Source organism: Lonchura striata, chromosome 4 (genome assembly GCF_050655825.1).
Source record: "Lonchura striata isolate lonStrDom1 chromosome 4, ASM5065582v1, whole genome shotgun sequence".
In the NCBI taxonomy this organism is placed as follows: domain Eukaryota; kingdom Metazoa; phylum Chordata; class Aves; order Passeriformes; family Estrildidae; genus Lonchura; species Lonchura striata.
Genome location: NC_140706.1, coordinates 611,902 through 625,501, shown reverse-complemented (window position 1 = coordinate 625,501; position 13,600 = coordinate 611,902). Strand labels below are relative to the sequence as shown.

Genomic DNA, 13,600 nt, shown 5'->3' with positions numbered 1-13,600 from the left:
CTGGAACTGGAGGCTGCTGGAACTGGAGGACACTGGAACTGGAGGATGCTGGAGCAGGAGGATGCTGGAGCAGGAGGATGCTGGAACTGGAGGATGCTGGAACTGGAGGATGCTGGAGCAGGAGGATGCTGGAGCTGGAGGACGCTGGAGCAGGAGGATGCTGGAGCAGGAGGGTGCTGGAGCAGGAGGGTGCTGGAGCAGGAGGATGCTGGAACTGGAGGACGCTGGAACTGGAGGACGCTGGAGCAGGAGGGTGCTGGAGCAGGAGGGTGCTGGAGCGCAGGGAGGAGCTGATCCTGGATCATTCCCAGTGCAGATCCGAGGAGCGCTGGGGCCCGGCTCCCTGGCAGGCCCGAGGCACGAGGAGCAGCCTTTAGCACTGCAGCCACCCTGCCCGGGCCCAGAGCGGGCACGGGACTCCTGCTGGCACAAGGGCTGTCCGCATTCCTCTTTCCCTGCTTTTACTGCTGCTGATCCCTCCAGGAGCTGAGCTGGGCCCGTCCCAGCTGGAACCAGGATCCATCCCCTGCTCCCCCTGCCCCTCCAGGAGCTCTCAGAGGAAACTGAGGCACGGGGGAGAGCTTGTGGTGCATCCCCTCAATCCCAGCAGCAGCCGGTTGTTTTGCAGCCTCTGGCAGCCCGGGAGATGGGACGGGAGCTGGGCACCGGGATTACCCCGTGTCCCTTTAAGACGGCAGCTGGGAAAGAACATTTTGCCAGGAACGGCTCTCGAGTGGAGGCAGGGAGTAATTGCTGGGGAATTCTAAACCGGGAAGGAGCCGGCCGGGACTTGGGGAGGAGGAGGAGAGGGCTGCAGGGAGCGGGTGCTGGGGAGATCAGAGACGGGGAGAAAAAAAGGGAGGGCAAGAGGCGGGGGAAAGGAGGGAAACGGCGAGAAAAATGTACAGACCATGTTTGGCCAGAGAGCGATGTTTGTACAAGATCGTGTTCCAAAAATACCGCCCGTTCCCGGCGCCGCCGGAGGAGGGGATCAGCCCCTGCCCGGGGCTCGGCGGGGCCGCGGTCGGGCCGGGGACCCGCCGGAGGTGTCGGAGCCGGGGCCTCGCCTCCCTCTCTCCGGGGCTGTTTCCTTGGGGCGCTGTGGCTGCTCGCCTTTTTTGGAGCTGGGCAGACGGAGCAGGAGGCCAGGGGGGCTCAGCCAGCCCGGCTGCAGCTCCATCCCCATTCCCTGCTCCAGCCCCACATCCTAGTTCCATCCCCATTCCCTGCTCCATCTCCATTCCGGGCTCCATCCCAGCTCCATCCCCGTTCCCGGCTCCATCCCCATTCCCTGCTCCAGCCCCACATCCTAGTTCCATCCCCATTCCCTGCTCCATCTGCATTCCGGGCTCCATCCCTGCTCCATCCCCATTCCCTGCTCCATCCCTGTTCCCTGCTCCAGCCCCACATCCTAGTTCCATCCCCATTCCCTGCTCCATCTCCATTCCAGGCTCCATCCCAGCTCCATCCCCGTTCCCGGCTCCATCCCACATCCCGCCTGGCGGGAGCGGCACCTCGCTGCCCTCCGGACCTGAGCCCAGCCCCGCGGGGCTCCTCGGAACACAGCCGCCCCACGGGCAGCTGAGCAGCTTTCTGGGATGGCCCAGCTCTGGAGCAGCTTTCTGGATGCCCCAGCCCTGGAGCAGCTTTCTGGGATGGCCCAGCTCTGGAGCAGCTTTCTGGATGGCCCAGCCCTGGAGCAGCTTTCTGGATGGCCCAGCCCTGGAGCAGCTTTCTGGATGGCCCAGCCCTGGAGCAGCTTTCTGGATGACCCAGCCCTGGAGCTGCCTGCGGGGGGATGTGCAGGAGCTCCACCCTGGAGTGCAAACCCCACACCGGGGCAGCAGTGCTGGTGCCCCAAAATGCTGCTCTGCACCCTGAAATGCTGCTCTGCACCCCAAAATGCTTTGTCCTGAGCTCAGGGTGAGGGTCCCCTGGGGCTGCCCGGCCGGGGCTCCCCCAGTCCCCCCCATACCCAATATGTGGGAGGGCTGGGCTGCAGAAAGAGCAACAGCACAGCCAACTCCGTAGGAATTAGGGAAGCAGGATTTCACCTCTGTTCCGTCCCAAGCCGTGAATCACCCAGCTCTGCCCCCTCCCTGCTGCGCTCCTTGTGTTCCAGCTGCAAAGTTGTGATGCCAAGAGCAGCCAGACCCGGGGTCATGTGGGGACAGCTCCTTCCCCTGTCCCCTTTCCCTCCAGAGGCAGGAAAAGCACACCAGGCCCGTGGCCATGGCCAGGTGATGGGGCCCGTGACCATGGCCAGGCGATGGGGTCCATGGCCAGGCGATGGGGTCCATGGCCAGACGATGGGGCCCGTGGCCATGGCCAGGTGATGGGGCCCATGGCCAGGTGATGGGGCCCATGGCCATGGCCAGGTGATGGGGCCCGTGGCCATGGTCAGGTGATGGGGCCCGTGGCCGTCCCGAGGGCTGGCAGCCCCTGAGCTCCCCGTGCGCTTCATGGATGGGGACGGACTGAGGGGACCTCAGGCCTCGGGGACAGTCCAGGCATGGCAGCAGGCAGGGCCATGCTCTCGGTGTCCTCGGCGCTGGGGACGGGGGTGGGGACACAGGGAAGGGCAGCACTTTGGGCACTGGCCCATCCTGTCACGCTCAGCTGGGCCGAGCCAGGCTGGATCCAAAAGCAGGTTCCATTGAACACCCTCGGAAGAGAGGGAATGAGTAAAACCACCGGCATCCTGGGGAAGCTGAGTCAGAGTTTCCTTTCTCTGCCCGCGGTTCTGAGGTATTTTTAACGGCCCTCATCCTGTGCCCGGGGCGTTGGTGCTGATTTCCATCCCCCGGGTGCCCGTGGGCACTGACCCTGCCAGGGCTGAGCCCCTCTCCCTCTCCCTGTGTCAGCAAGGCAGAGCTGGTGGGACGAGCACACCGAGCCCAGCCCGGGATGCTCCCGGCTCTGCTCCTGTCCCCTGTCCTGCTCCCCCTCGCTGCCTTTCCCTGGGGAAGCTGCCAGCAGAGCTGGGACTTGCTGCCTCATCCCGGATCTCCGTGAATGCTCGGTTATCCCGGCTGGCTGGGAATTAGGGATCCCACTTTCCCCGTGGCAGGGTGCAGAGGGGGGAGCAGACCGGGGAGGAGAGGCGGGGATGCCCCCGGAGCTGGGAGCAGAGGAAGGTTCTGGCACAGGGACCTTTGCTGACCTCGTTCCCTCCTTCCCTTGCAGGTGCCGGCGCCTGCCCGGGCAGAGGTGGCTGTGACGGCCGAGGGCAAAGAGCTGGTGCTGGTGCTGGAGAGGAACCAGTGAGTGTTGGGGCTGCCACTGGGGAGGGGACACTGGGGACCCCTGCCAGCACCGGCAGTGTCCTGGCCACCCTGTCCAGCAGGGGAAGGGACAGCCCATGGCTCCATTTGGGCTGAAATGCTCCTTTTGCCACCTTGGTCGCCTCTTTCTGGGCTCCATCCCTGCAGTTTGGATGCAGGTGGCAGCAGCAGCAGTACCTGTCCCCTGTGCCACTCACCCAGCCTGGCCTCCCCTGGGACAAGGCCAGAACTTGTGTCCATCTGCCCTGCCCTCCTTGTCCCTCTGCCTCAGACCTCGTGGCATTTTACAGAACCCCAGAACCCCAGAGTGGTTTGGGCTGGAAGGGACCTTGAAGATGCTCTGCCACCCCTGCCATGGGCAGGGACACGCATGGCAGGGACCTGCCATCCCCTGGGACCTGCTCCAGGCCCTGCTCAGCCTGGCCTTGGACACTTCCAGGGCTGGGGCAGCCCCAGTTCTCTGTCCCTTGGGGGGTTTGTGTCCCCTGGTGAGCTCCTGGCAGAAGCCCTTCCTGCCGCTTTGGGGTGCAAACCCAGCCCCCACGGTGTCCCCCAGTGCCAGCAGGGGAGCCTGTGGTGTGCGGGAAGGGGAACTGGGGGTGTTGAGGGCTGTGGGCAGGGGGTTGGTGGTGGGGTTGGAAGTGACGAGCAGAGCTTAGCCCTGGCTCTGGCTGTGCTCCGGGCCTGGCCACCCTGGGGTGGCCCCTGGCCCTGCTCGGTGCCACTCTGCCGTGCTGGAGAGGGGCAGGAGGGAGAGGGGCAGCCCGGGGGGCTCTGGGGGCAGGAGGTGAGCTCGGCCTGAGCTGGGGATGGTGGCACAAAGGGGACCTGAGCGCCCAGAGCAGCCCACAGCACCCCAGACTGGCTGTGGGGACAGCCTGGGCTGTGGCCGGCTCAGCCATCCCAGCCCAACTCCCTGGGTGTGGGGGGCATTTATTTGCCTTTCAGTGTCCTCAGCCCAGCTGTCCCGTCCCTGTCCCCACCCTGTCCCCGTGTCCCCGTGCCAGCCACCCACGTGTCGCTGGCAGGAGCCAGACCGAGCTGCTGTCCCCTGTCTGAGCTGTGACTGCAGCCCCGGTGCCAGCACCCACGGCAGGAGGCTGGGGAGAGGCTGGGAAGCCGCAGCCGTGCCCGCAGTGACATTTCTGGGGCCACGCTGGCTGCACAGCAGAAAGGAGAGGCGGCAGGGCTGTTCTGGGAGTGCTGCTGCTCTCTTCTCTTCTGCAGAACTGAACCTTTGGGACGGGGCCAAACCCCAAAGCTGAGCTAAACTGAGAGCAGGGAAAACCTGGCCCTTGTCCTTCTCTGGGTGGCTGAGCCCCCTGCAGGGGTCCTGCCCTTCCACAGGGCCCTGCCAGCCCAGGAGTGAGCTGCCATCCCCGGATCTGCCATCCCTGGGATCTGCCATCCTTGGGACCTGCCATCCCTGGGATCTGCCATCCCTTGGGATCTGCCATCCCTGGGACCTGCCCATCCCTGGGACCTGCCATCCCCGCATCTGCCATCCCTGGCTTCTGCCATCCCTGGGATCTGCCATCCCTGGGATCTGCCATCCCTGGGACCTGCCATCCCCGGATCTGCCATCCCTGGCTTCTGCCATCCCTGGCTTCTGCCATCCCTGGCTTCTGCCATCCCTGGGATCTGCCATCCCCGGGACCTGCCATCCCTGGGATCTGCCATCCCTGGGATCTGCCATCCCCGGGACCTGCCCATCCCCTGGGACCTGCCATCCCTGGGACCTGCCATCCCTGGGATCTGCCATCCCCGGGACCTGCCCATCCCCAGGACCTGCCATCCCCAGGGAATTGCAGACATCCAGCAGATACCCATCACCCTGGGATCTGGGCAAGGTCACACGGATGTGGGCAATGCAGGAACACCTTTTTTCTTTTTCTTTTTCTTTTTCTTTTTCTTTTTCTTTTTCTTTTTCTTTTTCTTTTTCTTTTTCTTTTTCTTTTCCTTTTCCTTTTCCTTTTCCTTTTCCTTTTCCTTTTCCTTTTTCTTTTTTTCTTTTTCTTTTTTTCTTTTTCTTTTTTTCTTTTTCTTTTTTTCTTTTTCTTTTTTTTCTTCTTTGTCTTCATCTTCTTCCTCTTCATCTTCTTCTTCCTCTTCTTCCTCTTCCTCCTCTTCTTCTTCTTCTTCCTGCAGCAGGAAGGGATGAGATGGCATGGCATGGCATGGCATGGCATGGCATGGCATGGCATGGCATGGCATGGCATGGGTCGGGTCATGCCTGGGCCAGCCCCGGGAGGAGGTGGTGATAGCTGGGGGAAGCTGAGGCAGAGGTAAAGGCAGGGGTGCAGCTTCCTAAAAGCAGCCTGAGCTTTCTCACAGACATCTCAGTATTTTTGGGGTCCCCGTGCCCCATTTGTTGCGGTGCTGCCTCTGGAGCGTCCCCCTCCCTGTGCTGGGAGTGTAGGGATGTGCCCAGGGCAAGCCAGAGACCCCAGAGCTCCCACGGGCCCAGCTCGGGGGCTGCCGCGCCGCCGGCCGGAGCCCCGGGGCAGCTGCCGGCTCCTGTCGTGCCCCGCAGGCTGCTGGCTCCGGGCTACACCGAGACGCACTACGGCGAGCAGGGACAGCCCGTCACCGTCACCCCCAACCACACGGTGCGTGCGGGGCGCGGCCCTCCCGCTCCGGCCTCTGGGCTGACCCCGCTCCGCCCGGGCCCGGTGCGGGGACACCGCTCGGGAAACGGAGGAGGGAAACGGAATAGGGGAGATGGAATGGGGAGATGGAATGGGGGAGATGGAATGGGGGAGATGGAATGGGGAGATGGAATGGGGAGATGGAATGGGGGAGATGGAATGGGGGAGATGGAATGGGGGAGATGGAATGGGGGAGATGGAATGGGGAGATGGAATGGGGAGATGGAATGGGGGAGATGGAATGGGGGAGATGGAATGGGGGAGATGGAATGGGGACATGGAAGAGGGGAGATGGAATGGGGAGATGGAATGGGGGAGATGGAATGGGGGAGATGGAATGGGGGAGATGGAATGGGGAGATGGAATGGGGAGATGGAATGGGGAGATGAGATGGAATGGGGAGATGGAATGGGGAGATGGAATGGGGGAGATGGAATGGGGGAGATGGAATGGGGAGATGGAATGGGGGAGATGGAATGGGGAGATGGAATGGGGAGATGGAATGGGGGAGATGGAATGGGGAGATGGAATGGGGAGATGGAATGGGGAGATGAGATGGAATGGGGAGATGGAATGGGGGAGATGGAATGGGGAGATGGAATGGGGGAGATGAGATGGAATGGGGAGATGGAATGGGGAGATGGAATGGGGGAGATGGAATGGGGAGATGGAATGGAGAGATGGAATGGGGAGATGGAATGGGGAGATGGAATGGAGAGATGGAATGGGGAGATGGAATGGGGAGATGAGATGGAATGGGGAGATGGAATGGGGGAGATGGAATGGGGAGATGGAATGGGGGAGATGAGATGGAATGGGGAGATGGAATGGGGAGATGGAATGGGGAGATGGAATGGGGAGATGGAATTGGGCTGCTTTTCCAGCCCGCTCAGGACGGTCCCTCCCCTGTCTCTCTCCAGGAGCACTGCCACTACCACGGCCACGTCCGCGGCCACCGCCGCTCCTGGGTCGTGCTCAGCACCTGCTCGGGAATACGGTATGGGGACAGGGAACGGGGAATGGGGAATGGGAAACAGAGAATGGGGAATGGAGAATGGGGAACGGGGACTACGGGGAATGGGGAATGGGGAATGGGAAACAGGGAATGGGGAATGGGGAATACAGTATGAGGGAACAGGGAATGGGGGAAGGAACTGGAAATAGGGGAATGGGGAATGGGGAAAATAGGGACTAGGGAAATAAGGAATAGGGAATGGAGGAACAGGGAATTGGGGAACAGGAAATGGGGGAAGGAATAGGGAATGGGGGAAGGAATAGGGATGGGAGAAAGAATAAAATTCCCAGGAATTCTATCCCTGGAGGGGCAAGTCCCTGCACCCCAGAGACCAAGCTTTGCTCTGTGCTCTGAAGGGGGAGGTTTGGGTGCCCAGGGTTTATTTGTCCCTGGGGCTGTTTGGCAGAAATCCCCAGGTCGTGCAAGGACCAGGCTGATGTGCCACGAGTTTATGGGGCCTCAGGGCTGGGGGAGCCTGGGCGGAAGCACCACGGGAGCCATCGGGGCTGTTCCCATTCCCAGGGGCCTCATAGTGCTGAGCAGCAACACCAGCTACTACCTGAGCCCCCTGGAGACCCCTGAGCCAGGCCTCCACCTCATCCAGCGAGCAGAGCACCTGCCCATGCCGGGGGGCACCTGTGGGCACGGCCAGGACCTGGGCAGCACCATCGCTGGCATCGCCCAGCTCTTCCAGCCACGGCACCCACGGGTAAATCCTCAGGGAGAATCCTCGGGGAGAATCCTCAGGGTGAATCCTCACGGGTGAATCCTCAGGGGTAAATTCTCACGGGTAAATCCTCAGGGTGAATCCTCAGGGGTAAATCCTCAGGGTGAATCCTCAGGGAGAATCCTCAGGGAGAATCCTCAGGGTGAATCCTCAGGGAGAATCCTCAGGGTGAACCCTCAGGGTGAATCCTCAGGGGTGAATCCTCAGGGGTAAATTCTCACGGGTAAATCCTCAGGGTGAATCCTCAGGGTGAATCCTCACGGGTGAATCCTCAGGGGTGAATCCTCAGGGGTAAATACTCATGGGTAAATCCTCAGGGTAAATCCTCAGGGTGAATCCTCAGGGGTAAATACTCATGGGCAAATCCACTCGGGTAAATCCACTCAGGTAAATCCTCACGGTTAAATCCTCACGGGTAAATCCTCACAGGTGAATCCTCAGAGGTAAATTCTCGTGGGTAAATCACACAGGATCTGTCTGGGGACAGGCAGAGGCCTGGGAGGGGCTCTTGGCACTGCTGACAGCTCCCGTGTCCCCGGCAGCTGGGCAGGCTGTGCAGGCAGGTGGCATGGGAGGGTCTGTGGGTGGCTTGCGTGGCTTGACTTCGGGCAGGAGACCCCAGAGGATGCCTGGCTCGGGTCTCGGTGCTGCATCTTACGGTGTGGGATGTGACGTGAGGTCATTTGGAGCCACCCAAATGTTCTGTCACCTTGTGCCTCAGTTTCCCCTCTCAGCTGTACCTCCTGAGCAGCTCTGTGGCATCTGGAGGGTGCCCAGAGCCAAGGGCTGCCCCTCTTTGCTGAGCCCTGTGTCTGCCTGCAGGCCAGGAGGGACGCCTGGAGGACCATGAAGTACATGGAGCTCTTCATCGTTGCTGATCACACCCTGGTGAGTGCTGGGGCAGAAACCCTGGGTCCCTGTCTGTCTGCCCTGGATTTACCCCCTGGCCCTTCCCCATCCTCCTCTCTCTGCAGTACAGGAACCAGAACCTCAACCTGGGCCACACCAAGCAGCGCATCGTGGAGATCGCAAACTACGTGGACAAGGTGAGGGACCTGCCAGACCCTTGTGTGGCCCTCAGGGACTGTCCCCGGGTCACCAGGACAAGGAATCACCGAATTATGGCATCGTTAAGGCCAGAAAGCGTCTTCAAGGCCTTCGAGTCCAGTCATTCCCCAGCACTGCCAAGGCCACCACTGAGCATGTCCCCGAGTGCCACATGCAATGGCTTTAAATCCCGTCAGGGATGGGGACTGCACCCCTGTCCTGGGCAGCTGTGCCAGGGCTTGGCCACCCGTGAAGGAGCTCAGGAGCTCTCTGAGCAATGGTGGGAAGGGCTTTGTCACCCTGGGCTGAGCTCAGCAGGGAAGGTTCGCTGGCCCTGCCTGGCATCGGTGCCGGCATCCCTGGCAAGGAAGGGACACGCTGAGGTGTTGTCACTGAATGTCCTCGTGCCGCCCTGACTGGCTCCTGTGCCCACACCTTCCCTGTGGAGCCCCTGCTTGCAGGTGGATTTGGCTCAGCTGTGTTCTGGAGTCACACAGCCAGAGGGAAACAGGAGCCACTGTCGCACTACAGCGCGGAATAACTCACACACGTACGCTGGATGTAAAGGAGGGGAAAAGAGTAAAAGGAGGGAACTTTATTTTTGATCTTGTAATATATAGAATTCTAAAAGTGACAGTGGTTTGGAAGATGAAATTGCCACTTCTCTAACTACTCTGGTTAAACTAACAGTTTATCAATTTTTTCACAAAGAAGAGTGTAAAACAATTATTTACATGATAGTGCGTGCGAATTCTAGTAGAAATATGTAAACATTAAAAGGTATAGAACACTTTTAGAAGAGTTCCAAAAGAACAGGGGGACAGCCCACCAGCGGTAACGCCAGCAGGGAGGAGGGTGCCCAGGGAGTTCCAGTGCCCACCCTGCAGCTGTGCCCCCTGCAGTTCTACAGGCTGCTGAACATCAAGGTGGCCCTGATCGGGCTGGAGGTGTGGACGGAGCGGGACCAGTGCGCGGTGAGCAGCGACGCCAACGCCACGCTCTGGGCCTTCCTGCAGTGGCGGAGGTCGCTGAGGGCGCGCAAGAAGCACGACAACGCCCAGCTGCTGACGTGGGTGCTGGGCTGGGTGCTGGGCTGGGGGCTGGGTGCTGGGTGCTGGGCTGGGTGCTGGGCTGGGGACTGGGCTGGGTGCTGGGGACTGGGCTAGGGGCTGGGCTGGGTGCTGGGGACTGGGCTGGGTGCTGGGCGCTGGGTGCTGGGTGCTGGGCTGGGGGCTGGGTGCTGGGCTGGGTGCTGGGCTGGGTGCTGGGGGCTGGGCTGGGTGCTGGGTGCTGGGGGTTGGGCTGGGTGCTGGGTGCTGGGCTGGGTGCTGGGTGCTGGGCTGGGGGCTGGGCTGGGTGCTGGGTGCTGGGCTGGGGGCTGGGCTGGGTGCTGGGCTGGGGGCTGGGGACTGGGCTAGGGGCTGGGCTGGGTGCTGGGCTGGGGGCTGGGCTAGGGGCTGGGCTGGGTGCTGGGGGCTGGGTGCTGGGTGCTGGGCTGGGCTGGGTGCTGGGCTGGGTGCTGGGCGCTGGGTGCTGGGTGCTGGGCTGGGTGCTGGGTGCTGGGTGCTGTGCTGGGTGCTGGGTGCTGGGCTGGGTGCTGGGTGCTGGGCTGGGGGCTGGGCTGGGTGCTGTGATGGGTGCTGGGTGCTGGGCTGGGTGCTGGGCTGGATGCTGGGCTGGGGGCTGGGCTGGGTGCTGGGCTGGGCTGGGTGCTGGGCTGGGCTGGGTGCTGGGCTGAGGGCTCGGTGCTGGGCTGGGTGCTGGGTGCTGGGCTGGGGGCAGCAGGCGGGGGCTCCCCGCCGGGCTGGGTCTCCTGACCCCGCTGCTGAGCGGGCCCTGTCCTCCTGCCCGGGCAGAGGGAAGACCTTCGGGGGCACCACCATCGGAATGGCCCCGCTGGAGGGGATGTGCAGCGCCGATAACTCCGGAGGGGTCAGCGTGGTAAGGGGGCTGGGGTCCCTGTGCCACCCCGGCCTGCAGCCCCTGAGGCTGGGCATGGGGTTGGGGTGCAGCCTGAAGGTGAGGGGTGATGTAGCCCCTGACCCCTGATGTGCTGGCCAGGGGCACAGGGGGTGAGAAGGGGCTGCTGAAGGTCTCCCACCCCCAGCTCTGAGTTGGCAGCAGCGCTGGGATCTCCTGTGCTGCTCCTGTCCCTCGTGCTGAGGAGCCTCTCCCTGTTCCCTGCTTCTGCTCTCTGGATTTCTGCCCAGATAACTTCTCCTCCTCCTGATGGTGGCCCTGGGCATGCTGGGGTGGTCACGGTGGCCTTGGTGACCCTTGATCCCTGGGCAGGGTGGTGGGGGCACCCAGGTTTCTGGGGTTTGGGATGTGCCCCGGGTTTTAAGCAGTTGGCTCCAGCCAAGAGCTTCCCAGCAGTCCCACATGGGAATATCAGGAGACCAAACCCCACTCCTGCCACAAACCTTCCTCCAGCCCCTCCTGCCATGGCCCCCAGCTGCATCCCGGGGCCGCGGGGTCCCTCCCGTGCCCAGCCCCGCTCCCTGCTCTGGCTCAGCCCTGTCCCTCGCTGCTGGCTGTGCTGACACGTCCCTCCCCGGGCAGGACCACGCGGAGCAGCCCATCGGGGCCGCTGCCACCATGGCCCACGAGATCGGCCACAACTTCGGCATGGTCCACGACACCGCGGGCTGCTGCGTGGAGGCCACCCCCGAGCAGGGTGGCTGTGTCATGGCAGCAGCCACGGGGTGAGTGCTGCTGGCCCCGGCTGTGTCCCAGAGCCCGGGTTGTGTCCCCAGTGCCCAGGCTGTGTCCCCAGGGCAATGGCTGTGTCCCCAGAGCCTGGATTGTGTCCCCAGAGCCCTGGCTGTGTCCCCAGGGCAATGGCTGTGTCCCCAGAGCCCTGGCTGTGTCCCAGAGCCCGGGTTGTGTCCCCAGTGCCCTGGCTGTGTCCCCAGGGCAATGGCTGTGTCCCCAGAGCCCTGGCTGTGTCCCCAGTGCCCTGGCTGTGTCCCAGTGCCCCAGCAGGCTGTGGGGCTGTGGGTCTGTGTGCAGGTGGGAGCGGGCAGGGAATGTTGTCACCTCTGCTCTGGAGCCAGGCTGGCAGAGCTGGGAATGCTCTCCTGGAGAAGGGAAGGCTCCAGGCAGAGCTCAGAGCCCCTTGCAGGGCCTGGAGGGGCTCCAGGAGAGCTGGAGAGGGACTGGGGACAAGGGACAGAGGGACAGGAGCCAGGGAATGGCTCCCACTGGGAAAGGGCAGCTTGGGCTGGGATCTTGGCAAGGAATTCCTGGCTGGGAGGGTGGGGAGGGGCTGGGCTGGAATTCCCAGATTTGCTGGGGCTGCCCCTGGATCCCTGGAGTGCCCAAGGCCAGGTTGGACACTGGGGCTGGAGCACCTGGGGCAGTGGGAGGTGTCCCTGCCGTGGATTGGTGGCACTGGGTGGGTTTCATAATCCATGTGGTTGGTGCCAGTTTCCTTTCCAGAGTCCTTCTCCCTTTGGGTTTTCCACCTCCTGAGCTTACACTCATCCCAGACATGCCTGCCCTGAGCAGAAGCAGCTGTTTGCTCCCCATTGTTTGAACCCACCTGCTCTTCCAATTGGGAAGGGGCAGTGGGACCCCACTTGTGGTTGCAGGGCTGCCAGACCCTGGCGTTGGTCCCACAGGATTCACCCTCTGCCTGGGCAGGTTGTGGTGGGAAAAGCACATTTCTGGCTGTGTTCAGCCTCTCCCTGTTTGCACAGCCATGTATGTGAATATATATAAATACATATAGGGTACCTTGGCTTGCTCAGCCTCCACAACCTGCAGGCACTTAAAGTTTCCCTCCAGCTCAAGAGATTTCAAAACCACTTTTAAAAAATATCCTCTGAGTCATCTTGAGAATGAGATGTCCTGATATGAAAATATTTTTCAGCTTTTAGAGGAAATGAAACTGTTTCAAAGAAGGGGGAAATGCTTCCTTCTTCTTCATAAACCACTGAAACCCCACAAATGGTGAAATCAGAGAAGAATCTTGCTCAGAGGTTCTGTGGAAAAAGAGTGTTTCTCCTGTTCCTCACTTAGTTCCTTACTGAGTTCCTACACATTGTAGGCTCTGACTGTTTTAGTTTTTGCTGCTCTCTGGGTCCTTTTTGGTGTTTCTTTTCCATATTTCTTTAAGTGATTTTCCCCCGTCTCGGCTGCGGGGTGTTTTGGTGGCACAGGTGGTGTTTCCTGCTGTGCTCAGTGAGAACAGGAAGGGGTTTGCTTTGGGGAGCAGGGGGCCCTGCAGGTGTGGGGACCTGCCCTGGGCGGGCTGGGGGGTCTGCGGTGTCCCAGGGCAGAGGTGACCTCTGCAGCAGTGCTGAGGGGGCTGGGTCACACCTGGGGTGCCAGTCTCAGGAGGGGTTGATGCCCCAGGGGTGATGGACAGAGGCTCTGCCTGCCCCCATCCCGTTCCTGAGGATTTGGGGTTCGCAGCTGTCCCCTGGCTGTTGGTCTGGCTGTGCCAGCTGGGGTGGCAGATGTTCCTGGGCTCAGTGACAATGGGGAAGCTGCCCAGGGGAGGGTTTGTGCCAGTTCGGCCATGTCCTAATTCCCAGTTCTCACTGATTTCCCACCCTCTCCTGGCCCTGCTCCCGCCCTGTCCCCGCAGGCACCCCTTCCCTCGCGTGTTCAGCTCCTGCAGCAGGAGGCAGCTGGAGAACTACTTCCAGAAGGGAGGGGGAATGTGCCTCTTCAACCTGCCCGACACCAAGGACCTGGTGGTGGCACGGAAATGTGGCAACGGCTTCCGCGAGGAGGGGGAGGACTGCGACTGCGGGGAGGTGGAGGTACAGGGGTTCTCCTGGGACGTGGAGGGACAAAATGAACCCCTCCTGGATTGGAGGGACAGGGCTTCCTCCTGGGACCTGGAGGGACAAAATGAACCCCTCCTGGA

The 13,600-nt window shown here is 61.8% G+C and overlaps 1 protein-coding gene across 9 annotated transcripts in view; it reads left to right on the top strand.

Moving 5' to 3' along the window:
- The window catches only part of ADAM33 (ADAM metallopeptidase domain 33), a 32,295-nt gene that overhangs the window by 8,378 nt on the left and 10,317 nt on the right, over positions 1 to 13,600 (top strand). For 8 of the 9 annotated variants that reach the window (XM_085577303.1, XM_085577306.1, XM_085577304.1 and 5 more), the window contains exons 3-12: positions 3,187 to 3,263; positions 5,818 to 5,893; positions 6,853 to 6,929; positions 7,470 to 7,656; positions 8,497 to 8,562; positions 8,649 to 8,720; positions 9,624 to 9,790; positions 10,578 to 10,662; positions 11,284 to 11,426; positions 13,316 to 13,493. In XM_085577303.1, the coding sequence (XP_085433429.1) occupies positions 3,187 to 3,263; positions 5,818 to 5,893; positions 6,853 to 6,929; positions 7,470 to 7,656; positions 8,497 to 8,562; positions 8,649 to 8,720; positions 9,624 to 9,790; positions 10,578 to 10,662; positions 11,284 to 11,426; positions 13,316 to 13,493 (1,128 nt within the window). Of the gene's footprint in view, positions 1 to 2,508; positions 3,264 to 5,817; positions 5,894 to 6,852; positions 6,930 to 7,469; positions 7,657 to 8,496; positions 8,563 to 8,648; positions 8,721 to 9,623; positions 9,791 to 10,577; positions 10,663 to 11,283; positions 11,427 to 13,315; positions 13,494 to 13,600 lie in introns of those variants that run through there. The other variant, XM_085577307.1, reaches the window with a different exon arrangement.